The sequence below is a fragment of the Tetrahymena thermophila genome (assembly GCF_000189635.1).
Source record: "Tetrahymena thermophila SB210 genomic scaffold scf_8254752, whole genome shotgun sequence".
Classification (NCBI taxonomy): domain Eukaryota; phylum Ciliophora; class Oligohymenophorea; order Hymenostomatida; family Tetrahymenidae; genus Tetrahymena; species Tetrahymena thermophila.
In genome coordinates this window covers 1,145,545-1,173,428 of record NW_002476512.1, presented here as the reverse complement: position 1 = coordinate 1,173,428, position 27,884 = coordinate 1,145,545, and the positions used below count along the sequence as shown (strand labels likewise).

The window sequence follows — 27,884 nt, the reverse complement described above, 5'->3', positions numbered from 1 at the left end:
AATAAATTTGGTGATTTTTTTTTTTTGTGTTTCTCTCAGAAAATTATTTGCTCGATTCTTTCTTTAATGTATCATTCATTTTAGGCATAATAATTTGATACAAAATTTTTTCTGTATTAATTAATAGAATAATTAAAGTTTGATTCCTTATATTATTGATTTCTAAGAAGCACGGTTTGATCTTTATTTGGTGTATAGACGTTATTATTTTTTTATTTGATTATATTGACATTGCTAAAAGAGTTCTTGAAATCATATAAACTTCCTTGATTGATCTGCTTTTGAGCAGACAGTTAATCCTATCTAAAAATATTTCCATAAGAATCTATCTTTTCATCGAAAGGTTTGACTTCATTTTGGAATGTGGGATATTTTCTATCAAATTGTTATTGTTCATATTCATATTGCTTTGCTTGAGATTAACTGAATGTTGGAAGTTTTTCATTTGATAAAAATACTTACTTGTTTGTATTTTTTGGTAAATTTACTGAATTCCCAAAGAATTAATTAAGTTGTTAAGATTATATAGGTTGTGGTTATTGAGGATTATTGTCTATAAATCTATAATTGTTTGTATTTTAAAACAAGGGAATATTTTGAGAAAAGTTATTGTTTTAATTTTGATTGAATGGCAGATTGTTTTGTTTGAATAACTAGAATTTTTGTTGGAAATTTTCATTTTATTATTGATGATTGAAGCTAAATTTAGGTAAGTTTTAATCAAATACTTCAGTGTTTGATCTTACTTAGGGGCTAAATAAAGTGGGAGGATATTATTTTAAATTTTGCATTGACTGCATTTATTATGGATTAAAAGCATTTTAGTAATTAAGCATCGTCTATGATCCTGGCTAGTTTATGTTATTAACAATCTAACTTGAACTAAAGCTTCTTTATCTATCTTAGTTGGGTTATTAGTAGGAACTGTTATTTGAATTTTAGTATTATTAATAGAAATCACTTCCTTTTTATTATGAAGTATTTTACAAACTTATTTGTTGATTTTATTATTTTTATCCTAACTTTTCTTGTTGAGGTTTTGGAATTTATTTAACTATTGGTGGCTTTTTGATGCTTTAAGGAGCCTGAAATGCAGCTTAATTAGCAAAGTATTAATTCTTCTGCAAATCAGATAGCAAAGATTTATCAAAAAGTGAAGAATTTTATTCTTTTATTTGAGAAAAGTTATTTTATCTCTGTAAATCCTATGTAGGAGGTGAGAGAGAGCTTATTTTAGTGGCTAAATTGTTAGAAGGTGATGAGAATCTAATTGAACTTGGACTTAGTTTATTTAGTAAGGAATTCTTAGACATGCTAAAGCTATTACTTTAGGCAGATTCGTGAAGGTATTATTTGGCTTACTATAAAGCGTTTTAATTGAATTAGTTTTGTAGGTTATAGCCTTAAGAATTCTCATCAATTTATTATTTTTAATCGAAAGAATTTTCAATATCCTAAGACTCTCTTTCTCTACTAAGAGATCTTTTTTTCTAATTTGATGTAGAATAAGATTCGTATTCTTAAAGGTATTTTTATTTCTTTGCATTTAATTAGGCGTCTCTAACAGGACTCTTGTTAAAAGGGGTTGTTTGTTAAAGAATGCTTTAAGACAACTTAGGATGTGAGTTTAAATTGACATTTTTAAAATTACTTTGATAATTATCATATATATCTTGAATTGTTTTAGGAGATTAGCTCTTTTTTATTGATGCACTGGTGATATTTACTTTGACCTTTGGAGAGATAGAACGGTTTTCTGTGTTAACTTATGTCTTGATTTCATTGTAATACTTGTTGATTTCACCTAATTTCTCATTATTTTTAAGAACTTGTTCCTAAATGTCCTTGATTTTCTTTTAAAGTTAATTTTCAACTACCTCCTCTTTTTTGCTAACGTTATTCAAAGATTAAATGTCTTGCAATATCTTTTATAATGTATTTGAGAACTGAGATTGTTTTTCCATTACATTATTGAAGTTTTTACTAGTTTCTGTCTCTTCATTTTTCTCATTTTGCTTGATTTAATTTTATTAGCTTTTACCTATTTTATCACCTTCTTCTTAAGCAGAATTGATTATTTCTTGACGGAATTAAGAAATTTCTTGCTTTTGTTACTTGAATTTTTTTATTATCTATTCAAATTTGTCATCATCTTTTGTCAATTCTTTCTGAATTATTTACAACTTCTATTCAGAATTAGTTTTGCTAGTCTGATTGTCTCCAGAAAATGAAGGTAAATTAGATTAAGCTATTTTTATAGTTTTTATATTTTCGGACTCAACCCTGTTAAGCAAAGCAGCATGATTTTATGTAAGAAGCTAAAGCTATCTATTTAAGCTTTGAATCTGATTACTTAATTGTTTCTACTCAAAATCCTCTTACTTTGAGATATCTGCTTCTTTTAGCTACATTTCTGCTAATTTTTACATCTCTGCATAAATTTGTGAAAATTCTTCTTAAAGTTTCTTGTTCTTTTGCTACTCTTGCTTATTTAATTATTCTAAATTATCTAATTTGCTTTCGAAATCTTGCGTCTTCTGAAGCTTTATTTTTGGTGGTTCTGATTTCTATTAGAAAAAAAATAATTTGATTCTATAGAATATTTATCATAAATCTTACTTCTTCGATTAACAATTTTGAAGGAGATCTTTCTAGGTATTCATCAACTTCTAAAATAGATTTTATTTGATCCTTTGGCTTATTTTGAATGTTTTCTTAAAAATCTGGCAGACTATCTAGGTCTACAATACCTTCTAAAATAGTCTAAACTTTAACATCTTCTTTGCTTGGTCTACTTTTACTCTTTTTAGCTCCTAAGTCTGGCAAATTAGATTAATTATTTTTTTAAAATAACTAATTAGGGCTTTCTGTAAGATCTTTGACTTTATTCTAAATTTATTTAAATAAAAAAAAATTTTAATTAAATATTAAATAAAGATTTTTTAATTTTATGATTTTTTTTAATTGCTTACCAAAACAAAACTTGTCTGTGGTGAAGGCACATTTAAGTAGCTTGTAGCGAGTTTAAATACTTGCTTTGGAGAGGTTGATGGAGTACGAGAAGTAGGGTTTTCTTTAGTTGTTTCTTTTTCTTTGTCTGTATTCTCAAAGAATTTAGGGTCTTCAGGATGAGAAGATATCTCAATTCGAAGAGGATACTAAGGAAATTAATTGCTGATATCCATGTAAGATTTTGTAGGAGTTATCTCTTTTACGCTAGAACTTTATTGCTGCAAATTTACAAGTTATGAGTCTTGGTTGAAAGTTCCAAAGTTAAGATTTTATGTTGGCTAATATATTGATTGCACTTACCTTGGATTTAATCCTTCCTTTTTAATCTCATTAGAAGAAGATTTGTTGTTTTAAGGGATATAAGAAGAAAGCTTATTTTTAGAAGAATCAGTTATAGTTCTTGTTGTTGGAATCTCAGATAGTCGAGTCTTTTCTGCTAGCAAGTTGTTGCTATTAGGACTGCTATTAAAATTGTTCTTGTTGTTATTCTGAATTGATTAATTTTTTAATTATGATTCCTCATCAATAATACTATCCTGAATATTTCCTTTTAGGATCAAATTATATTGCAAATCTTGATTTCTTTGTAAATCAAATACTTTCTACTAATGCTAAGGTTTACTATTGTTGCTGCTAGAATTTTAAGTTTTATTGCTATCATAGCGTGGAAAGTCTGATGAATTATAGAGTTCAGCTGTTTATCTTTCTGAATATGAAATTTTTTACTAATTTTAGGATACCATTTTTTGCTCAAAAGTAAAATCCTACATATTTGAAGGTTGGTGTGATATAGTTTGAATTGGTTAGAAATCAAACACCTAACTTTCACTTTACTTTTCAATCAATTAATTCATCTCTAAAGAGTATTTATCTTTTCCTTGAATTGTGTTATCAAAAAATGCAGTCTTATTTTTATCTAAAGCTTCTCTTCTGAAATCAGGTTAAATTTATGTATTTTTCTGAGAAGAAACAGCATTAGATAGTATTTGAGGATTAGTAGTGTTATTTTAATTATTTCTGCTTGATGTTTGAGGCTCGTTGCTTTAATTTAAATTATATACTTTGTTTTAATTATTCCAAAAGTTCACCATATCATTTAAGAAATCTTGAGCTTCTACAGGGTGAGCTTATGTTGCAGTATCAATCTATCTTTGCGATTTATTTTATTATACATTTGTTTCTTATTCTTATTTTACTATCACTTAGTTTTAATTGCTTGTTGAATCTTTATTTTCAAAGTCTTTCTATTGATCTAAAATATTTTTTTATATAATATCTGACATATAGGAGTCATCAGACTCGTTTTATGATATAGAACTTTCGTTCCTCATGTTTGCCCACATATCATCTTCATCAATCATATTAGGTGGAGGCACCTAACTGTTTTCTTAATTTTTATTGACTTAGTTAGAAGATTGTGATTTACTTTGCAGAGTATTGCTAACTAGCAATTATATTTCACCACTTTATTAAACTTGCTTCTATTAATAATACGAACTTTTATTTTTCCCAACCTGATTATATACAGAAGAAGGAGGAGAAGGCATTCTTGTTCCTTTTTGCGATGCAAAAGATCTATTCGAATTTAAATTATTTTAAGCATTTTCTTAAAATAATTCAGGTTTGAGAATCATTTTGTGGGCAGATATTGGAGATAAGTTATTAAAATCAAGGTTTTCTACTTATCCATTTTTTTACATATCATTTGCAGCTATTTCTGATAAATGTGATTGATTAATAGTAAACTCCGATTCTAAAATATTTCTATTCATGCTATCTTCAACGAAATTATTTTATTAGTAAAACTTTTAAAGAGGAGAAGCGCTAGAAGAATTAGCTACCAAACTTGGATTTTGATAATCTTCAAAATCAAACTTGTAAACTCTTTTATTTAAACCTTATTTCTTATCCAAAGTAGAGCCTGTCTAAGCTACGTTTGACTTTTCTACTTCTTGATTTTATCTACTTTCACTTTTTTTCTAAACTTTTTAAAGATGATTCTACTCTTTTTAATCTTAATCATTTAATTCTTCTTTTATTTTACTACCCTCAGAGTTATTTTCGAAATCTGACTCAAAAGGATTTTTTTCAAATTTTATTTCTCTAAGGCTAATTTAGCAATTATCATCTGATGCTGTATTATAATCACCTTGGGATTAAATTTATTCAAGCTAAGAATTCAACTCTTAAGCTTCGGATATTTTTTTTAAGTGTGTAGTTTTTTCCTCTGATGATTTCTGTTTAAAATTGATTTTTAAAACATAATCTTAATCAGAGCCAGCGAGCATTGATTATTTATTTGGATACAGCCTTGTTGATAAAAAGGTATTTAAATTACAAGAGAAATCCTAAGAAGTATTAGAAGACTATTCATCATTTATAATTTTTGAGCTAATCACATTTCTTGTATTGCTTTAAGCAGTATAGCTTTAAATATTAAGACTTGATACTCTTGGGCGTTAATAATCGTGATCTTCAATAGATTCATTTTAATCAGATTTATAATTATTCTCTATCTTAGCAGAATAATTTTAGTTTGATTATACTCTCTACTCTTAATCTTATTGGAATTCAGCTGATTCATTATTACAATTCAAAATATTTTCTTGCATATCAGCTATAATTTATCTATTCTCAATAATCGATTACTCAGTTACTTATTTATTAGATTTGGAAGAAGGTAAATTGTTTAAATTACTCTAAAGGTTTATCTGATCATAAGTTATTATTTTAGGAATATTTTTTATACTAAGATTTGTTAAATTATTGTTACCAGGAGATTTAATTGATTTGCTATCATTCTATTGAGTAAAAGAAGAGTTTCCACTTGTTATCTAAATAGACATTTTTCCATTAGGATTCATAGCAAATGGTCTGAATTTATTGATAGATTTATCTAAATCTATTTTCTCTTTTTTCTCTTCTTCTTGCGCCTTAATATCTTAATTAAAATACTCTAATTCTTTATCTAATTCATCTGTTTCAATCATAAAATTGTTATTATCCTATTCTTTGTTTTAATCTTATTATTTTATATCTTAGTCTTCTTAATCTCTACTTGAAGGCTTTTAAATATCTAATTTTTAATCTATTTAAGCAGTGTTTTCTTCATTTTTTTGCTTAGACTAATTAATTCCTTACTCATCTGAAACTGAATAGAATGAATCATCTTACTTTTTATCACCTAAAGTATCTTTATCAATATTTTACTAATATGATACTTCTAATTTATCCTTAACAGTATAAAAAGACTCACTACCTTCAGATGATTAAGATCCTGGTGATTTCTCAATATTTATTTACTCATTATTAAATTCTCCTTAATTTCTTGGTGTTAATTAATCATTCTGTTTCAAATTAGAGTTTAAATCTACTTCGCAAGAAATATCTTAATTAATATTTTAATTTTATTTCTTTTAAATGTTGATATTTTATAAAGGCTATTCTGATATTTAAAGACCTTATAACTCACTGAGACTTGAATTATTTTATTAATTACCTTTTTTTTGAGTAAAACCAAAAATTTATCCTAAGTTTACATTTTACTTATTTTGAGTTTTATTCTCTTAAAGATTTTTTGAGATGGGAATATGTTCCTACAATGATTCATTTTCTTTAATTACATTAATTAAAGCAAGATCATTGTGTTAGATGTTAAGCTTATCATTATCATTTATTTACGGAACATAATTCGTTTATGAGCTTTAAAGGGTATTTTTAAGCTATGGTTAATGTGTTTCTTCTGTTATTTGCATATTTAATTCCTTTTATGATATTTCTTGGCTACCATTGTCTTTGACTTGAATTTAGTTAGTTACATTAACAATTTTTAATTAATTATTGTTGGTCTAACTATTTTATTTGTTATAGCTGCTTAAATTATTCTTTAAATTGAAAGGTAAAATTTTTAATGAATTTTAATTATTAAAGTTGCTTGCACTAGAAATTCTAATATCATTATGACTTTTATTCTTTTTGAGATTTTCACTTTACAATTGAGAGCATTTACTACTGTGATCTAAATTTGTAAGTGAATTTACAAAGCAGTGAGAGTGTTCTTTTTCCATCTACAAATCAAACTTTTTTATTTAATTAGGACTATCTATTTTCTCACTTAGTGCAACACCGACATCTAAATTAAGACTTGCAAGACTTTAATGAGTTAATTGCATAAGATCATTAAATTCGTATTACTTTTTAGCAGGCAACTGAATTTTAGCAATTGAACTAAAGCTTCCAAGATCCATATTTTATTACTCACAATCACTTTCACCCTCAATGGGAGCTATTACACTTAAACCTCCTGTTAAACCAAATCCAAAGTTATTATGAGTAAAACTAGGATTGTTAGGGGTATTATTTCTTCCACCTGAATTTCCACTCTAAGTCGATTTCTTGGTATTCTACATAAAAATTGCTGGTGCTTCCATATCTACTACGTCATTAGGATTCACTTGTTAAATCAAGGCTATTTCAATATTTTTACCTAATTATTTTGTTAGTTTAAAAATGTTTATATTTAATCTAAATTTTCAAAAAAAGTAAATTTTTTATTTCAAAAATTACAAATAAATTTTTGCTTGCAAAATCATAAAAATAAAATCGAGTTTTTATAAAAATATTTTCAGGGGAGAATATTTTGTTTAAATGCTTCTTTTGAAAAGATAAAATAACTTGATAAAATACCTCTTGCAGGAGAGTCTACAACATTATCGATTTCTTTAGATTTTCCTTTTAAGTTATCTAATTTATTATAACTAGGCGTTATGTTTTATCTTGTTTTCGAGGAAGGCACAAATATGTCTTTTAAAAAAAAATCTAATTCTTTATTAATATCGATTGGGCTTTTATTTTCATATAAAATAGATTTTTTATGCATCATTCTGGGCATTTCCATGTTAAATATTCCCCCATCTTCTTCCTTTTTGTCATTTTTAAAATGAAGCTACCTTGGTTTATTCATGTCAAAACTTTCTTCGTTTTTTTCCTATATTTATCCAAGGTTTGTTGGCTTGTTCATATCATAGCTTTCTTCTAATTTATTTTAATTTTTATAAAGATTAACTGGCTTATTCATATCAAAACTCTCTTCATCATCCTTGTATTATTTATTATTAAGTTTAGTGGGTTTACTCATATCAAAACTATCTTCCATATTAATTTATTTTGATTTTTAATTAATAGGTACTTCGATACTATCATCAATATTGTCTTTTTTTGTGTTTAAATTCATAGGCATATTCATGTCAAAAGTTTACTCTATTTTTTACTATTTATCTTAGAAAGAAGTAGCTTTACCCATATCAAAAATTTGGTCTTAATCGTTAAGTTTATTGCTAAAATCATGAAATGGATTTTAATTTATTCTTTCTTATGACATATTTTAATTTAATTGGATATTTATTTTTTAACCCATATCAAAGCTCTAGCTTTTATCTTCATTTTTTTAATAATTCATCATTACTGGATTGGTCATAATATCACTATATTCATTAGTATTTCCTTTCTCTTCTTTCTCTAAAATTGAACTGTCCATTTATTTAATTTTTTAATTATTTTTATCATCACTTTTTAAAAATGAAGCAATCAAGCTATTATTATTATTATTATTTTAATCTTTATTATTGCTATTTGGATCATAAAAATCAGAGTTATTTGCAAGTTTATTGTTGTTAAAATTTAAAAAATCAAAATTATCTTTTAAGTTATTGTCATTTTCTTTATTATTAATTTATTAATTTTTATTCATGTCTAAATGAACAATTTATGAATTATTTTTTTGATCTAAATTTTATGAAGACTTTTTTTGATCTACGAATCCAAACAAATCATCGAAATTGACTTTATTTTATTAATTTTAAGTCTCTTTATTATGCCCTATTTATTAAAATATTTCAAAAGAATTTTATATTTATGAGTCTACACTACTTCCAGTTTTATTGGCAAAATCATCCCAGTTTAATTAATCTTGTTAATTTTCTTATTGCTATGGCGAAATTTAATCAATAATTTGGTGGATTTAATCTTGATCACCTGTTTTATTAGCAGAAGAACCAAATCTTAGATCTTGATTATCTTAATTTTCTTAAAATAAATCACTTTAGCTTTTATCAACTTGGTCTAATGGAAAATCATATCTTTTTTAGCTGAAATCATTTTAGCTATTCAATATTTTTTCTTATTTTTAGCTATTTTCTTTAAGTTTAAAATCTAAATTATCCATTTGATACTAAGGACTTTAGTTAGTTTATGAATCCTCTGCCTTTTAAATATTATTGAATTATTGACTATATCTATTATTTTAACTAAAAACACCTTGATTAACCATAAAATCTTGACATTACTTTTGTGAAATATTCTATTTATTTAATTTATTACTATATTAATTGTCCTTTGTATTTGTTTCTATTCCGGTTTCAATAAATCCTTATTCTAGGTAACCATATTAATCTGCCATAAAAAATTCATCCTCATTTTATTGTTAATTTTAATTTACGTTGTTTATTGGGTTTTATATTTATTAAGTATTGTTGTTGCTTAAAATTTGTTGTTAATTAAAATTCCAACCTTCAATTTGTTATTAATCTTTGTGCTAATTTAACTCTTAAGTTTTATTTTCAAATAAGTAATGAGGATTGTTAGCAGCTTCTTCTGGACTAAACTATTCATATTAATTAACCTCTGCAATTTTATTATTTTAATTATTATTTTTTTAATTTTAATGTAAACTTTCGTTTATCATAGACAATTCTGCCTAACATACAGAGTTCTTTATATAGGGTATTGAAATATTACTGTTTTAATGACTATGGAGACCTTTTGATACATTGTGCTAAATAGAAGGAAATAATTCAAGTATTTATCTATTAGTGCTCTTAAATATTTCATTTCCATCTGGATTTATGACAGACTCTTAGAAAATTTAAGAATTAAGATCATATTAAAGATCAGGATTTTTAACAATTTCCAAATTACTTTCAACTCTATTGTGATTTTATATTTATTCACCTCTTGAATTTTCTAAAATTTAGTTAATTCCTTCTTCTTCATCTCCTAGATTTTCATTTTTCTCTTAGTTTTCTAAGTGGGTAAAGAATTAACCATGTTGTCCTTAGAATTCTTGTAAATTATTTTGTTAATCATTTATTGAAATATTTTATAACATTTTTTAAAGTTGCTGTTCGTTTTATTAGTTGAGTTCTTAGTTTTGAGGATCAAACTAAAATTATTCTTGATTTACATTTTAATCTTCTCTTTAGACTGGTTGATTTTAATATTACTACTTTAACTTTTGTTCGTATTCTTCATCTTATTCCTCTCCAAAACTAGCTTCGTCATCTTAATTTACATTTTTTGCTTTGGGATTGAACAAATTCTGATTTGAAAAATCTTTATTATCCCCCATAAATAAATCAATCTCAGGTTGCTTTTATTCCTTAACCGTTTCTAAAACAGTTGGTTAAATTTAATCAGAAAAAAGGATTTATTGGCCTATAATATTTTCATCTTGGTCTTAGTATTAGCTATCTGAGCCATACGAATCAAAAACTTGTTTCTTTTTTCTTAATTATTCAAAATCCTAAGTAAATTAGTTCTGTTAATTCTAAGTTTAGCTTTCTATCTAACTTTATTAATCCTAAAAGTACATAATTTCTCCTTTGCTATATAAATCAAGCCCTTTGACACCTTACTAATATTGTGAGTGATCGAAAGTATACAAAACTTATTATTTTTAATTCAAAAAGAAGGTATTTAAGTTATTAGATTGATCTACCATCTTGTCTGTTAAATTATCCTATTATTCTTAGTATTACTCTTCAATTTATTCATTTTGTACATAGTTATTTAATTAATTCTCTTAATCATTTTATTTTATATTATTGTCTTCATATTCTAAAATAATTTGCTTATCTTGCTCATATATGAATGAATCTTTTTATTCATCTGATACCTCATTGTGATGTTAATGATCATCTTATTAATTCTATTTCTGTTTTATATATTTCGTTTAATTTGCCTATTAAAAACTTGAAAACTAATCTTAAGAGTCTTCGCTGCAAAGATTGCTATTTTATAATTACGAACTCATTAATTTGTATTCCTAAGCTCTATAATCACCTTATTCCTATTCGAAATTATTAGCCACATTTGTATAGTTAGTTTAAACTTGCTATTAAATTCCCATATTAGCCTCATTTTCATTTTATTAATCATTATTTTTAATTTAATTTTATGAATTATTTTAATTTGATTATTATTGTGTTTACTATAAAAATTATTGCTACATTTGTTCGCCAAAATTATCTTAATTTATATTATTTTTATTTACATTTTATTCATAAAAGCCATATTAATCGCTTTATTGTTATTAATCTAGTTAAGAATATTTCTCAGCAATTTCTTAGTTTTCTAAATTTAATGCTATTAAATAAAAATAAAAATAAATTAAAAATAATAAAATTTGATATTTATTTTACCTGATTTGCTTTTATTCTACATGCTGAAGTTTTATTAATGGTCTTGAAGGTTTAATCTTTAATTATATTCATTTTCAAATGAGATACTTTAATCTATATTTAAGTTGTTATCATTTTTCTCTTCAGTTTAGTAGCTCTTTTACTAATATTCTAAATTTTAATTAAATTACTACATTTAATTCTTGCTGTTTTAATTCATCTAGCTGTCGATTTCTTATCTCCCTCTGATCTAGCTATGATGCAAATCTCTTTCTAAGTCGTTTTACATATCTACAGCAGCGACATTAAAATTAGAATTGGATTAAAAATTTACAGTAGGTAATGATGGAAGTTACTAGAATTCCTTGTTCTAATTTTCATTAAATTGATTATACATTTAATTTTCAATTTAGTTTTTCTAGTCTGATTAATCGTTGATTTAGAATTAATTATTAAAATCCTAAGTCTCAGATAGATTTTGATCAAATGTTTTAATCATATTTTGCTAAATTATATTTGGCTATATTTATTTTTTACTTGAATTTTCACTTTTTATCTATCCAGATACTTCCTAAATATTTTAGAATGCTTGATTAGTGTAATTGTGAGTATTTAAAGTTTGATTATCACTATTGAAATCCTATCCGAATTGTTAAAAAGATGATGATTTTTAATCAATATAAATTTATTAATTTTAATTTTGATACTAAGGCTGCTAAAAATCCTAGTTATTAATAAAATCATTTTTATTTAAAGCACACTTTGGAGTGTTAAGACGCTCATTGATAACTTTTTATTCTTCAATGAATTGGTTATCAGGATCAATATTTTCATCTTAATTTCCAAAGAAATCTTGGAAGTTGTGCTTCTACTGATTGGACATATAGAATTGATGACTCAGTTCGTTATCTTCTTTTAATGGTTACTCCTGTAAGGTATCTAACTAACTTTTATCCTCATTTTAGTAATCTTCTATAATCTTGTGCTATACATATTAAACTTTACTTCTGCTTGATGACACAGATTAAGCCAACTCTGCTAATTCTTTTCTCTCGCTATTCTTACAAATTTCCTCATTAATATCTGAGTTTTTAGTGAACTAAGAAAGATTCGACAAGTAATTCACATCCTTATCATTATCCGAAAGAGAATGTTCAATGTTTTAAAATTAATTGAACTGTTGATTTATATCTGATTTAGTAATTCTATCATTCTATTTGAAAATCTAAGATATAGTTTGAGGAAATATTTAACTATTACTACTACTACTGTTATTGTTTGGATTAATTTGCGACTGTTACTACTTATTTTGTTGCTCTTAAAATTAAGTTATATTAGATACTGCAGATTATTCTACACTCTAAAAATCGCTAAAATTAAATTAACCACTTGCTTTTTTATCATCAGAATACTGAATGCCAACACTTATTGTTTTCGAGATATCACCTGCTTGCATTTCTTTTTAAGCATTACTAAATTTATTTTACAAATTTTTTATAGTGTTTGCATGAATGACATTGATAATGCTGCTTTTACTTTAGTTACTTTCGCTTTCGTGAACTGATCCAAATTCATCAAAATCAAAATTATTTGAATTTTCTATTTTGCTAGATACTTATTTTTATTTGATAGTTGAGTTGTTATCTAAAAAGTTGTTGTTTTTATTGTTACTTATATCAGAGTCTTTGCAGCCTTAAATTTATTGCTTTATGTATTCAGATATAATTTAGCTATCATTCTAGCTTTAGCTTTGAGATATGTTTAAATTGCCAAAATCTTCAAAGTTAAGACTCTTTTCTTTTTAGTTTTATGATTATTAAGAAGATGTCATTTTCACTTAATTTATTTAGGATTTACTTTTGTTAGATACTGCGTTGCTAGAAACGCTATATTTCATAAAATTCTCATTTGTTTTCTAAATACTCTTTTAGCTTCTCTCAATAAGATCTTTAATTTTTGAAGATTACTCATCTTTATACAAACCTTTTTACTGACTACTATTGCTCTAATGTAATTTAACATTTTAATTGATATTTTCATTTGAAATATTTTAGCTTCTTTTCAAATTGTTTGCCCTTTCAATTATCTCTTAAGTTTTTTAACTCAGTTATTCATTTTATTGAGAAAGACTATCTGAGTGCTTTTTATTACTAATAGAACTTAATTTACCTAACTAACTTTTTTACTAATCTATCTGCATTTTTATTTAATTAAAATTTTCATTTGTTTCTTTAACATTTAATTAACTGTTTGTTTGAAAGTTTTCCTCCTCATTTCTAGGCATGACGACTGAACTTTTAGAAGAAGTCTCACTCATTTGACTTTAATTCATTCCAAAATCTTCAAAATTATAATTATTGTGACTTGTGCTAGATTGATCAAAGAAAACATTTTGAGATAAATTAACCTTTTATTCTTATTTATTTGCTGAGTTTTATTTAGAATCATTGTTAATTTAATTCTGTTAATTTAGACTTTATGAGCTATGAGTAAATTATACATTTTCTTTCAAAGGGTATTCTTAATATTTTTTAGACCTCTAAAGCAATTCATTTGTTTTTTAATTAAGATTTTAGCTTTTATTAATAATTTGACTATTTTTCTATTAATCAGATTTTTTCGAAACAGATGATTTTATACTTGCTTGACTCAAATTTAAATTACTTTTATTGAGTGTATTTATTCTTCCCTATACAGCAGCTACTTTTTATGCTATATAACTATCTTCTAACGATTATTTACTAGCTACTTCTGATTTATAACTTTCCATTTCATCCCACATATTATCCAAATTAACTTTTTCAGTTAAATCTACATTATCTTTTTTCTAAACAGCTTCATTTGGTTCATTTATATTACTATTATTTTACATCATATTCTTATTTTCATTTAGCTTTAATTGAATTTAATTATCTTTATCTTTTCTATTACTACTTAGCTATTAGGATTTATCTCCAATATTAGGTAAACCTTCATCAGATAAAATATTTTTTGATTAATTTTAATCAAATTTAAGAAAAAATTCTAAATTTTATAAACTCTGCTGAGCTTAGCTGTCTTAAAAATGAGATCCACTTCTGGAATTTTCAGACTCACATTTTTACACACTTCCTAGCATATTATTTAAACGCATATCAAATTAAGCTTGCTTGTAGCCTTGCAGTAAATAATTATCAGAAATATTCTTAGGATTTAACAAATTTTAATCAATTTCATCATCCTTTATATTAGCATTTTGCTGAACAACATTTTTCCTGAGCTAAGATTCATTCATACCAAATTTAAGAACAAATTCTCCTTTACCGAAAGACGAAGACTAATTATCTTCCACATTATTTGATCCTACGATTAATTAGTTATCACTTTTAATCAAATTAATTTTAATCTCATCTGGTTTTTGATTTTGATTATAATCTTTAAATTTATTTTATAATTAGCTGCTGCTTTCTTAGCTCTATTTTTAATTAGAGGAGCTTTCTTCCATATTTAAAATTTGCTTGCTTTATTTAGGAGTTTCTTATATTTGTTAAGTATTGATTTAAGGCATAAAATTCAATACATTTTAATCCATTTATACTTTAACCCCACTATCTTTTAAATCTTAGCTTCTTTTTTGAAGACCTAAGTCTGTCAATGAAAAGTCTTTATGATTGCTACTAACGCTTTATGAATGAGATGCTTGACTATTTTAAATAAAGTCGCTTAAGTTGAATTCTTATTTTTCTTCCTATTATTTATTCGAAATCTACCTATTGCTTTTTCCACTCTGCTTCTATGAAATCTAAGAATGCACTGATTCATTGTTTTTAAACCAATCCATGTCAAAGCCAGCACTGAATTACTACTGCTATTTATTCTCTTCTTATTTTTCTTAGTTACTAAAAGTATTAATGTCACCAAACTAAAACTAATCCCAATTAAAGTTTTATTCATTGTTGTCCTTTTAAATATTATTCTAATTAAACTAATTATCGCCATCAAAATCTAATAAGTTTGTATTTTTATTCTAATCACTTTTGCCTTAATCAACTTAATGTTTATCAAAAGGGCTGTTTTATTCCTTACCCTATATCTTTATATCATCAAATTCTACAATATTATTATAATTATTTTAAGAATAATTGCTTTAAATTTTTTATCTTTGAAATAAAGTTTTAATCAAAAACAAAATCTCATATTGATCAAGCAATCATCAAAATTATTGATAAAATAATTTGTTAACTTGCTATACAAACATAATAAAACTCTATCTAAATAAAAAAAGAAATAAATAATTACACTGATCATCAAAACTGAAAGGTTTGTTTAAATCTGGAAAACTATTTTAAAATGTAGCAGCAGCTTGTTACGGTCCAGTACTTATTCCTTTTTACTAGAGACGCTCTCGAATCTAGGTAAATAACTTAGAATCACTTTTGATAACAAATTAAAATAAATAAATAACAAAAATCGTTTTTTCTGTTAAGAGAGGAATAAATAAATAATTGATTTCAATATTATTTTGATAAAAATAATTCTAAATTCAAATTTTGTAAAGCATTTCGTTGTTTATTACTCCGATTCGAAAGAATAAAGTTCTCTGTCTGCTTGTTACTGAATTATTTGTAGTAGATCTTTAACTGTTTGAGATTCTTAGTTTAAAAATTATATGTTAATGGATAGTAACTAACTTAAATTGAAGTTATTTTATTTAATTTTATTTTACCTTTCTTGCTATTGATTATCATGTTTTCAACTTGCTGTGTAAATAAACTGTTAAATTATTCTATTTATAAAATTAAAATTGCCTTAATCTTATTTGCATTTGCTAATATTTGAATAACTTACATTTTAATAACTAATCCTCTCCTTCATATATGTTTTTTGAAAGCTGTTTATTTAATTTTATAAAATAATTAATTGTTTAATTGCAAGCTATTTCAAAATGACAAAATATCTATTTACATTTGATAAAATTTATTTTTAAGAATCATCGATACTTTTTGATAACAATCTATCTACTATTTCATTTGCTATAGACAATTTTAACTCTTTTCTATTATTTTATTAAAGAAAAATTATTTTAGCGATATAAATTAAACTAAATATATGCATTTATTTTGAATTAACTTTACTTAATTCAAATTTCTAATGCACAAAACATTTAATTACTTCTTTTTTTGTATTAATCTTAATGTTTGGTAGCTGTTTTAGTCTATTTCTTGCTAATTTTCAGTACTTTCTTTGATAAGATCATCTAAAATTTAGCGCGCTTCATCTTTTTCGCTCTTTTAACTCATCATCTTAGCAATAATACTCTAAAAAATAAATTTTTCGCTTTTAAAATAGTATTATTGACAGAATTCAATGATTAATTAATCAATCTAATTCCTTTCTTTCTTTATTAATTTTATGTATTTTATTCACAAATTCAAAAATAATTAAAATCAGATCATTTGATTTGATTTATGAATCCTAACTAAAAGTTTTATAATCAAGTCAAGAAATTTTAAAATTCATATGCATTTATAATTAATTTTTAGTTGATAAAAAATTTATAATTAAATTAATAAATATTATATATGTCATTATACATTACTTATTATACAATTATATGTAAAAACAGATAATATCTAGAGATAAATAATATCAAAAAGAAAAATATGGTATCTAGCCAATTTATAAATAACTCTTTTCATTAAATAAAATAAACTAAAATGCATCCATCTCATAATAAATTTTTTAAAATTTATAATATCAAAAATGTTTTTAAGTTAAATAATATTGAAAAGAAAATAAAAATTGTTTACAAATTAGAATAAATATTTATTGGTAATTATTTTTTTTAGATATTATTTTTAAATTTTTCTTCTTTTTGATAGCCTAAAAATTAACTTTTTAAAGTAATCAAACAAGTTCACTATTTATTTTTGAAAAAAAAAAAATGAATCAAACTTTAAATAAATAAATCAAAAGAGTAATTTACTTTCATATTTCATTTAATTTCTATAATTTTAATAATAGAATGGTCAATTATTATTTTTTTTAATATTTATTTGTCTCATACTTAAATGAATATCTTTAATGAAATGTTGTTTTCAATGATATTTTATAATAAAAACTTTTTTACATTTTCTTTAATTTTTCTGATTTAGACTTTTTATATATTCTGTAATTTTTCTTGCTCAATTTAGCATATCCCATTTACTTTAAAATGGAATTTTATAAGGCATAATTTTTAAAAATTAAGATAGAGCCTTGATATTTTTTTGGACCAATTAAATGAGGGTTCTATGGTAAATTTAAGTTATTTAGTTAATTTTTATAATTTGTATTGGTTTTTGTCCCAAAAATAAAAATAATATGTTTTAAATCAATTTAATTTTTAAGGCTTTTAATAAAGAAAAAAATTAGATTAAATTGATAAAATATAGGTTTATTAGTTTGATTTAGTGTTTTAATATGAATAAATTAAAATATTTATTATTTTGGATGAAGTAGTTTTTCATAGCAGAAGTCAATTAAAGCAATATTTAAAATAAATATTTTATATAAATGAAGTCAATAAAGTTATACAATATATATAATATAAATTTATTACTATTTCTAATAGCTAAGGATAATTGTGAGTATATATTAAATTAGATAGATTTTTTTGGGCATATTTTATTTATTTATTTATTTCCTTATCAAAGCTAAAAGAAATATTCTTTCCTAACCTTATTATAATTATATTTGAAAGAATATGGATAATAATCTATTAAAGATAAATGTTATATTGCAATCATTAGGCATTCTTTTTTGTGTCAATCTATTTTAAATAATATTTTTTCTATGAAATGCTTTTGTTTTATAAAATAAAAATTTACTTCAAATTATAATTGATCTATTAACTTTTTCAATCTAAAATTTTCTTCTTTTAATTTATTATAATCGGCTTGTAATTTTTCAGCATCCACATCAACATTAACTCCCATTGCTTTTTTAAATGTTCTAATTTATTTTTACATTTTTTACTTAAATGTCAAACTAAAATTTTAATTTACGTTAAACCTAAATCTTAACTTTCCTATTGCGAATCATAAACTTGTGCTAATGCTCTCACTAATTAATCAATTGCGCCTGATCTTTCAACATATTTTCTAAATTTTTCTTTGTCTGCATCAGTAACCTATTCATAAATTAGTATTATTAACTTCAAATAACATTATTTTATTATCTTTTACTTAAAATTCCATTTTTAAACTTTGATTAATATCTGCTATTTTTATTTGTTTTTACGCTTAATGAAAATGTTAAATTTTTGCTATTAAATTAATTCGTTTTTTTTATTATATAATTTATCAAAAATAAATAGAAATTTAAAAATATAACCAATCAAAAATTAATAAAATTTCTACACCAATTTATTTTTCAAAGACGCATTAATTATAAATAAAATTAATTCTTCTATTATAATTCTTAAGCCAATACAGAATATAGCTTTAATAATTTTTGAGATTTATTTGATTAAAATTTATATAATTTTAATATTTTATTTTTATAAAATAAATCATGTCAAAATAAATTAAAAAATATTTAAAAATTAAATTAAACCTTTTAGTGTTTGTATAGTCGTCATTAAACTATTATGAAATAATTTCATACTTTTAAATATTTATTTTTAATTAGTATTTATTTATTTATTTACTATTTATGAAACAAATAAATATTATGAGGTAAAAAAATTATTTCTTTGAGATTATAAATAAAGCAGATTATCTTAAAATCTTATTTATATTTTAATTACTAAACCTCTTCTAAATTTTATTTAGTTTCTTTATTATTAGCAGGAAGGAGGAAATATTAATTTTATAGATAGATTATCTAAAAATTATTAAAAAGGAAGTTAACCTTTTTAACCTTAGGAATTTTAAGGATAATCTTATTAAACTAAATAATATTTTAGTTATTTTAAGGGAGAAAATATGGTATTGGTTGGTGTTTTAAGGGAGATACTGCTATTTTAAAGAATTAATAAGGAAATAAGATGGATTTTACATTATAATTTTAAATTTAATTAATTAAATAATATTTTATTTATTTTAAGGGAGAAAATATGGCATTGGTGTTTTAAGGGAGATATTTCAATGCTGCTATTTTAATGAATTAATAAGGAAGTAAGATGAATTTTACATTATTATTTTAAATTTAATTTTAAAATACTAATTAAATATAAACCAAATTTAGTAATATTATTCAAAAAATACAATATTTATTGAAGATTATAACAAATTTATAAAGCTAGTAAGTGATTTATACAATAATATTTTAGTAAATATTTTATTAAAAGTCAAAATATTTTAAAAATATATGATAATAAAAAAAGTTAAATTGATTAAAAATCAAAAGTATTTCAATAGAAAATTGTAAAGAATATTATTTTTTTATTTATTTTTAAACAAATAAAATGCTATCTAAGATTTAATAAAAAATTAGTTAGCTATTTAGATTTATGACTTGGCTTTATAATTGAGATATGCTTTTAACATTGTAATTTAAGGTATTAGAATATTACTAAGAAAAATGTATTTATTCAAATGATAAGTTAAATATAAAATTAATTATTATTGTCTTTAAAATTCTGAACCTTTTAATTATTTTAACACATTAAAAAGCTTTTAAGTCAACTTAAATCTTCAAAGAAAATAAAATTTTTTAGTTTTAATTTTTGTTTATTTTTTAGTTTTCATGTTTCAAATTCAAAATATTTGATAATCGACTTTGAGAAAAAAAGAAAATTAATATTTTATTATATCTAAGTACTATTAAGTACTATACAAATTTTGTTAAATTTTTAGATTATCTCATCAAAAAACAAATAAATCTCACATCAAAATTATATATAATAATTTGTTATTTCATTTCTTAAATCAGTTCTTTCTAGTTTTAGGCTTAGTGAACCAAGAAACAAACTTTTCCCAAGCTTATTCGATTTATTATTTAGCATATTAGACAGTGTCGTTTAACTTTTAAGTGAAAGTCTTAGGTTTTTCTTCAGCAGGTTGAGCAGGGGTTTCATCCTTCTTATCTTCAGAGGGTTAAGAGGGGGTTTCGTCCTTCTTGTCATCGGTAGGTTGAGCGGGGGTGTCATCCTTCTTGTCATCGGTAGGTTGAGCGGGGGTTTCATCCTTCTTGTCATCAGTAGGTTGAGCGGGGGTGTCATCCTTCTTGTCATCGGTAGGTTAAGCAGGGGTGTCATCCTTCTTGTCATCAGTAGGTTGAGCAGGGGTGTCATCCTTCTTATCATCAGTAGGTTGAGCAGGGGTGTCATCCTTCTTGTCATCAGTAGGTTGAGCAGGGGTGTCATCCTTCTTGTCATCAGTAGGTTGAGCAGGGGTGTCATCCTTCTTGTCATCAGTAGGTTGAGCGGGGGTTTCGTCCTTCTTATCATCGGTAGGTTGAGCGGGAGTTTCGTCCTTCTTATCATCAGTAGGTTGAGCAGGGGTGTCATCCTTCTTTTAATAAAATGAATTTTAAATATATATAAAAAAGGTAATATAATTTTAATAGCTTTAAAGTATAGTAAAAATATAAAAAGCTTTATAAAATATTTGATGTCCATTTTTTTTCAAGGTTTATAATATTCTAAATAAAAATTAGAAAATAAATAGCATTTATATTTACAGATAGATTCATTTTGTTTTGAAGTATTTATTTTTTCATTAAACACTTGAATGAAAAAATATTCTAATTATTCTAAATCTATGAAAAATATTTTTATTTAAAATTACCTTATCATCAGTGGGTTGAGCAGGAGTTTCGTCCTTCTTATCATCAGTAGGTTGAGCAGGGGTTTCATCCTTCTTGTCATCAGTAGGTTGAGCGGGGGTTTCGTCCTTCTTATCATCAGTAGGTTGAGCGGGAGTTTCGTCCTTCTTATCATCAGTAGGTTGAGCAGGGGTTTCGTCCTTCTTATCATCCTTAGTTGAAGGTTTATCTTCAGTAGGATCAGTAGGGTAAGTGGGTTTGACGGGCTTTTCTTCTTCAGATTAGTTCTTAATGGGAGCACCAGAAGAAGTATTAGAAGCCTCATGAGGCTTGAAAGCGAAGTAAAGACCAACAGCAGTACCAGCTAAGACCATCACGATCAAAGCGGCAACAATAATTTTCTTCTTGTTGGATTTATTTTGGGGCTTTTGAGATTCAATATCTCTGTATCTGGTATCAGTTTCAATCATTTTTGAGTAATTTTTTTCTGAATTTAAGACAAAATTTAATTTCTTTTACAAAGAAAATATAATAAGGAAATGCTTGATTGTATTTTTAATAGCGAAGAGTTAGGATCTATCAAAAAAAAAAAAAAAATTGAAAAAGATAATAATACTTATAAATTTAATAGAATCTATCTTGTGATTATTAAATTGCTTTGAATAATTTTACGCATGACTCAAACATATATATGTAATATCAATTAATCTATCTATCTATGGTGAATATCAATCTATTAATTTAATGAGTAAAAGAGGGTATTTATTTCTTTGATGCTAATCGAAAGAAGAAAATTAATTAAATTACTAATTCTGTCAATTTTATCAAAGTTATCCAAAAGGATACTAGATCAAATAAAAGTATTGAAGGATAAGATAAATTTGAAAATATACTGAAAAACAAATGCAAAACCTTACAAAATTAATAAATTTATCAACATATCAGAATAAAAAAGGATAAATAATTAAATTGATTCAATAAAAAATCATAATTGTTAAAAATTTAGCTTCTAAACAGTTTACATTTTACACTAACCATAATATTCTAAATTAATCATTGAAAGATAGATAGATAGCTCTATTTATATGAAAGACAATCTTCGAAATTTGAAATAAAATTTTTTTATTCTTTTACAGTATATGTGATCTTATTTGGAAAGATTATCTTTATTTTCAATAAAATTTTTGTATTTATTTAGACAATTTATTTAAATAGTTTTCCAGCCAGGTCGTCCTGCAACTAAGAATTAATATGCGTTATGCTAAAAAAGTCTTTTATCTCATTTTTTTTTAGATTTTATTTACTCCTATATATTTAAACATCAAATTGCGCATATTTCAAACAAATAGGTAAAACTTACAATTTATTTTTAGTTTAAATTGCACTGTAAAATTTTCATCATTTTATACAATTTCAATTTAAATAAAATTTGAGTTTTTAAGCATGTATTTTATTTTATTTCAAAATCAGTCATTTCGTTCAATTTTTTTTATCTCTAATAAACTATTGGTACTAATAAAAGTTTAAGTATACAAATAAAAAAATTGAATTATTGTTACTGAGTTTGGCTAAATATATGAAATATAGGAAATTTAATAAGCAGAAAACTGGATTCATTAGCTATTTTATTACAAATTATAATTTGTAAGGTAATCTAAAAATAAAGGTTATTTAAACCTTTAACTTACTGTAACTCTAATTATAATTATTTTTGAGGAAGTGAATAAATTTAGTTTTTTTTTCTTTATCAGTGATAAGTGGTAAAAAATGCTAAGATCAGAAAAGAAAATATCAATTAATAAAAAATAAATAGATAAAAGATAATTGCTTTAGGAATAATTTGGGATACACAGATTATGTGATTTTAATATACTCTCTAATTTTTTTGAAAACAGATAAAAATAATCAATAAGTAAATTATTAAAATAATAAGAGGGCAAAAATAAATTATTTAAATATTAGAACAATCTAAACAAAAAAATAAAATAATTAAAATCTCTAAAAATAAATCTCATCTTATGATTTCTAAATTTAATTAGATTCTTATAAAAAATCTCTATTTATTTTTAATAAAAAAATAAGTGATTTTTTATTCTATTTTTAGAAAAATACTAGCTTTAATAAAAGCATTTTGCATTTTTTTAAATGTTTTTAATATTTAACATGTATGATGAGGACATTTTTACTTGAAAAGTCTTCTATAATTTTCTTTATTCATCTGATAAATTGAATCGTGATTATTAGAGAAATTAAATAAAGATTTTATAAATCTTTTTATTAAAATCTTAGAATATATTTAGTAATTTTTTTTTGATAAAATAGTTTTTTATTCTATTTAGTTTGAAAAAACAAATAATTTATTATGAAGTTCAATTATGTGCTATAAAAGATATCCTTATATATGAGAACACTCAAAAATAATTTAAATTAATAATTCTATCAGAGTGTTTATTTAAATTTTTTAAAAGCAGCTAATTTATTTTTATTATTTTAATAATTTACTTAAAATAATTTTGATGAAATATTTTAGATGTAATAAAAAAAATGAAATAATTAAGAAATTCTTTTTATTAAACAATTCATTCTAATTTTATTAAATTAATCTATAGCATATGTTGATTTTTATTTTTTAATTAAATACATAATAAAAATAAATTTATTCCATAATAATTTTAAAATTAAATATATTTTATTATTTATGTATTTGATTGCTTTAATTTCCCTAATCGTACAATTTAACATGAAGCTAAAATAAATAAATAAATAAATACATACATACATACATAAACAAATAAACACAATTTACTTTAGTTTCTATTATTATCTGGGATTGTAATTTCTAATTCTTTTTTTCATAATTTTTATTTATTTATTTTGATTTAAAAATAATTTTTTTTATAAAATAAAGAAAGAAAGAGTGTATTTAATCACAATAATATAATATTTTTGTTAATGTTAAAGAAATGTCTGATTTTATTAAATATTTAATTTAAAAAATATGATCAAAAATTTATCTTGATTTCTTATCAAAATTCTATTGATTCTTTTATTCATTTTCAAAAGATTTATTAATCAAAATAACTAAGTAAGTTGAAGCTTTCCTGTTTCTAATTATTATAATTATTTATATTATCTGCTTGTAAATATCAAGATTTATTACAGATCAAATTTTTAGCCTGTCTCAAACAATAGAAATATGCAAGATTAGAAAAAAAATAATAGCAATAGATTTGAAATATCTTCAAATTTTAATTCTTTTATAATAACAATAAAATTTAATAATAGTACAAATACTAAAATAGAAATTATTTTGATTATATGTAAAATGGTTTTATGTTAACTATTCCACATCAACCTTACTAAGGTTTACTCAATAGGGTTTTATTTCTATTTTTTAAATCTTTCTAATTGTACATTCATTTACTTATTTATCTTTCTATATAGTTATTTTTATCTTTATATTTATTGAAATGAAAAATCCAAATAATAATAATAATGCAGAGTGTAGAGTGTGGATGATATTTTTAATTTTTAACTACTAAATTTGCATTTATTTTTATTAAGGTGAAATTTTGTATTCAATCAATTATTGATAAATTATTGGCTATTTGGAAGATCAAAATATCTTTTTATTTTAAGATAACACAATAGTGTATAGAATATAAAATTAAGACTTGTAAACCAAATTTTATTGCATTTATTATTGCTAAAACTATCTAATAAATAAAAAAATACATGAATATTTAAAGTGAGATTATTTTTATCTAAAACTTAATCTATTATTTGTTATAGCTTTGAGAAAGTATAAAGTAAGAAGAAATATTAGAAGAAATCTAGAAATTATTTATGCTATCATCACATAAAAAATATAATTTGGGTTGATGATAAGCTTAAATACGTCTTTACAGTTTGTTTCGATTAAAAGCAATTTTAAGAGATACAGAAAGCAAGTGGTAAATATTAGCGTTAAGCAGATTAGGAGATCATAATTTTTCTTTTATAATTATATATTTGTATTAGTTGTAGACTCTTAAAAGGTTTAAAATGTGACATTTATTTTATTGGTTTTTTCCTTTTAATAATGTCATAGTCTCAACTATAAATTGTGCACTTAAAGCTTTCAATTTGATCATAAATCAATCACAAATAACAAAAAGAAAAGCATATCTTAAATCTTATTAAAAAAAAAAATTAGAAAAACACATTAATTAATTCAAAGCACTATAAAATGGACCCAAAGTTATTAGTTAAAGAAGGCAAAAGCTACTATATTTAATAGTTCTTCACAGGATGCTTAGCAGAGATGGCTTACTACATCGAATCAGATAAAGTTGCTGTCATCATTGATCCCATGAGAGATTATCAAAGATACATCGACTTACTCAATCAAAGAGGAGCTACTTTAAAGTATGTAATTGAAACTCATTTCCATGCAGATTTTGTTTCCAGCCATCTCGATATCGCAAAAATCACTGGTGCCACTATTGTTTTTGGTCCTACTGCTTCTCCCAAGTATGAGATTAAAGTTGCCTCAGATGAAGAAATCCTTGAAATTGGCTCTGTCAAGCTTTAAGTTCTTCATACTCCTGGCCATACTCCCGAAAGCAGCTGCTATTTATTACTTGATGAAAACAACACTGCTTAATGCGTTTTCACTGGTGATACACTCTTCTTGGGTGATGTCGGCAGACCTGATTTAGCATGCAATAGCAATGTGACCAAAGAAGATTTGGCTGGCTAGCTCTTCGATTCTTTGAGAAGCAAAATTTTCAAATTGCCAAGAGACATTATTGTTTATCCCGCTCATGGTGCTGGCTCATCTTGTGGTAAAAATATTTCTGATGGTACCTTTGATACTCTCGAAAACTAATTCAAGACCAACTGGGCCCTCTAAGAGAGTGTCACTAGAGAAGAATTCGTTTCCAGATTAGTAAAGATTTCTGCTCCTCCTTAATAGTAATTATTAGTTTTATTGGCATTTAAATTGAAAATAGTAGCACGCAAACAAAGCTAACTATAAATTAATTAATCTTCTGATTACTCGTTTATTCAATAATATATTGTTTTGATAGGCGAAGTATAATTTTGGTCATTCGTTAACAATTTTTTATAAATCAAATATTACGTCATCACGATGACCAAAAAATATAAATCAATTGCATTTCATTTTTGGATAATTATAAATAATTGTCTTATCATTTTTTAAAATCATATACAGTTACTTCTATGATGCAAGAATCAACAGAGAAGGATACGAAAGTTTAGACATCGTTTTAGAAAGAAGCACCAAGGCTTTGACTGTAGATCAAGTAAAGCAAGAAGTACAAGATGGAGCTATCATAGTCGATGGCAGATCTAATCAAGATTATGTTCATGAATTCATTCCTGGTTCTTTCTTCCTTTCATTAGGTATGCCCTTCGCCTAATGGATCGGAACATTGATCAAACCCGAAACAAAGTTAATCATTGTCGCTCCTGCTGGCTAAGAAAAGGAAGCTATTGTCAGACTTGCAAGAATCGGATATCACACTGTCTTGGGTTACCTTGACGGAGGTATTTAACTATTTAATTTATTTTATAAAAAAATTAAAGCCATATTATAATGATAAATCTAAACACCAAGCAATTAAAATTAACGCATTTACAAATTTTAGAATTGTTAATTAACTCAAGTCATAAAAGAAAATTTTAGATAAATTATGAAGAATATTTTGTGATTAATTAAGAAATGATTAAAGGCAAATTAGAGAAAAACTTTGTTGAAATTAGAATTGTTTTTGAGAAATTTAAAAATTGAATTTATTGAAATAGATAAAATTTATTATAAAAAAAAGATGTTTTGGTGCATTATAATTTTTTCATATTTTCATTTATTTTCTATCTAAAAAGTTTTTTTCTATCAGATAAAGTTTTTTTAATTTTGTTTTTATTGATCTAAATTACAACTATAATATCTATTCTAAAATAAAATAAAGGAATTAATGCTTGGAAAAATGCTGGTTTGCCTTTAGATCACTCAAAGGACGTTACTGCTGAAGATTTTGTTGAAAACTTATCAAATGGTATCTATGCTATCGATGTTAGAAAGCCTGACGAATTAATTAATGGTGGATCTGTTAAAGGATTAAAGAACGTTGAATTGACTGTTCTTGAAGCTGAATTAACAAAAAATCCTAACTTGTTCCCTAAAGATTAAGATTTGTATATTATGTGCAGATCTGGACAAAGATCAGTTGTTGCTATTAGCATTTTAAAGAAATTCGGTTATGACAAATTGATCAACGTTGCTGGAGGCTTCATTGCTGTTGAAAAAACTGGAGCTTCCGAAGTTGTTGGCCCTACTTGTACAAACTGAGAAAAATGAGTGAAAGTCCACAAAAATTTATGTTTCTCTAATAAATAGTTGAATAAAACTGAAGGAGAAATACAATTTTTGAATACCATCATATAAATAAATAAATTAATATTAAATATATAAAATCCATATCTGTGTAATAAATATAATAGTATTTATTCTTCTGTTACTTCCATTTCTCTATTTTATATTTATAATATCTTGTTTCAAATTTACACAAATCTCAAAACATTCACTAAATTAAAAAGAGTTTCTTAATTTCATAATTTTAGGGAGTGAAAAACTTTAAAGATTGAATCTTATCTAATTGGTAAGACATTGGTAAGATAAAT

General features: G+C 24.0%; 4 protein-coding genes across 4 annotated transcripts; 1 reads left to right on the top strand and 3 right to left on the bottom strand. All coding sequences in view use genetic code 6, as the record gives it.

Annotated features, from left to right (window-relative positions):
* Positions 1-71: 71 nt before the first annotated feature.
* Positions 72-16,750, bottom strand: TTHERM_00121010 (hypothetical protein; the record flags this gene model as incomplete). Its single annotated transcript, XM_001010796.2, has 11 exons — positions 72-2,567; positions 2,620-2,889; positions 2,973-7,498; positions 7,699-11,433; positions 11,490-15,557; positions 15,747-15,880; positions 16,024-16,099; positions 16,174-16,233; positions 16,296-16,338; positions 16,413-16,503; positions 16,620-16,750. The coding sequence occupies 11 exons, from the start codon at positions 16,748-16,750 to the stop codon at positions 72-74; spliced, it is 15,630 nt and encodes a 5,209-aa protein (XP_001010796.2).
* Positions 16,751-18,231: 1,481 nt separating this feature from the next.
* Positions 18,232-18,685, bottom strand: TTHERM_000121009 (C-Myc-binding protein, putative; the record flags this gene model as incomplete). The annotated part of the gene is made up of 4 exons (XM_012796263.1): positions 18,232-18,258; positions 18,317-18,440; positions 18,494-18,618; positions 18,674-18,685. The coding sequence occupies 4 exons, from the start codon at positions 18,683-18,685 to the stop codon at positions 18,232-18,234; spliced, it is 288 nt and encodes a 95-aa protein (XP_012651717.1).
* A 1,674-nt stretch (positions 18,686-20,359) lies between these two features.
* On the bottom strand, positions 20,360-21,712 carry TTHERM_00121000 (transmembrane protein, putative; the record flags this gene model as incomplete). Its single annotated transcript, XM_001010795.2, has 2 exons — positions 21,221-21,712; positions 20,360-20,944 (listed from the first exon to the last, which is right to left on the bottom strand). The coding sequence occupies exons 1-2, from the start codon at positions 21,665-21,667 to the stop codon at positions 20,360-20,362; spliced, it is 1,032 nt and encodes a 343-aa protein (XP_001010795.1). The 5' UTR covers positions 21,668-21,712.
* Positions 21,713-25,425: 3,713 nt separating this feature from the next.
* On the top strand, positions 25,426-27,552 carry TTHERM_00120980 (metallo-beta-lactamase family protein; the record flags this gene model as incomplete). The annotated part of the gene is made up of 3 exons (XM_001010793.3): positions 25,426-26,153; positions 26,416-26,750; positions 27,173-27,552. The coding sequence occupies 3 exons, from the start codon at positions 25,426-25,428 to the stop codon at positions 27,550-27,552; spliced, it is 1,443 nt and encodes a 480-aa protein (XP_001010793.2).
* Positions 27,553-27,884: the final 332 nt, after the last annotated feature.